General features: G+C 38.5%; 1 protein-coding gene across 1 annotated transcript in view; it reads left to right on the top strand.

Annotated features, from left to right (window-relative positions):
* The window catches only part of LOC119591925 (1-acyl-sn-glycerol-3-phosphate acyltransferase alpha-like), a 13209-nt gene that overhangs the window by 8266 nt on the left and 4038 nt on the right, over positions 1-905 (top strand). Inside the window, 1 exon segment of the mRNA XM_037940679.1 lies at positions 720-888. Coding sequence (XP_037796607.1) covers positions 720-888 — 169 coding nt within the window.

Raw genomic sequence — 905 nt, forward strand, 5'->3', positions numbered from 1 at the left:
ATATTCTCAGTCTGACCGTTTACTTTGCTTGTTATAATGAAACACTGTTCATACTTTTCGAACTAATTATTGATTGATATGAATTGTTACTTAATTAAAATAGAGTTACTTGTTTGATGAAAATAGAGTAAAAAAACTGTTGTACATAAGACACAAAAAGACCATACGATTTGTTCAGGAAAAGAACATAAACAAGTGATATTCTTAAAAGACCAAAGTCCCGGTAACCCATCGGTAACAGGTGATGTACTATCACATAATGGTGACTAATCAGTGGCACTGGGTAACACCTTTACATCCATGAATCCATTCCCTTGATCACTAGGATGAGATCTCCCTTGCCAGCCATGAGCCACACAATCACCTAGGCAGAGACTGGCCTTCGCTTATTTACCCCAGTCCTTGTCGAACTTTACTCAAAAGTTTACCATCATTATTAGGTCAATTCATGGATGGGTTACTGGTCACCCAATCAAGCCAAAAAGCCACAATTTAGGTGAAAATACACTCTTTCTGAAATTGATGCTCCAAATGTCCTTGAGCTGAACACTAGGTCTCTATTAGACTGCTTTGTGTTGCAATGTGTCTTATGTTAGGCACTTTTAAGACACTTATAAAAGATTTCTCATGGGTTTCACTGCTGCTGTTATGCAAGTGTCATATTATTATACGTATGCAATAAATTTTTTATATTATTTTAATGGCTTCATTTGTCCCAGGTCAAGCTATGGGTCTTTCCTGAGGGCACAAGGAGTATGGCAGATGAGATGCTGCCATTCAAAAAGGGCGCATTCCACCTCGCTATTGAGGGGCAGCTACCCGTCCTTCCTGTTGTTTATTCATCCTACAGAGGTTTTCTCAATCATCCATTCAAGATTTTCAACCCAGGTAAGTCTCAAGGCTTT

Source organism: Penaeus monodon, chromosome 29, assembly GCF_015228065.2.
Source record: "Penaeus monodon isolate SGIC_2016 chromosome 29, NSTDA_Pmon_1, whole genome shotgun sequence".
Taxonomy (NCBI): domain Eukaryota; kingdom Metazoa; phylum Arthropoda; class Malacostraca; order Decapoda; family Penaeidae; genus Penaeus; species Penaeus monodon.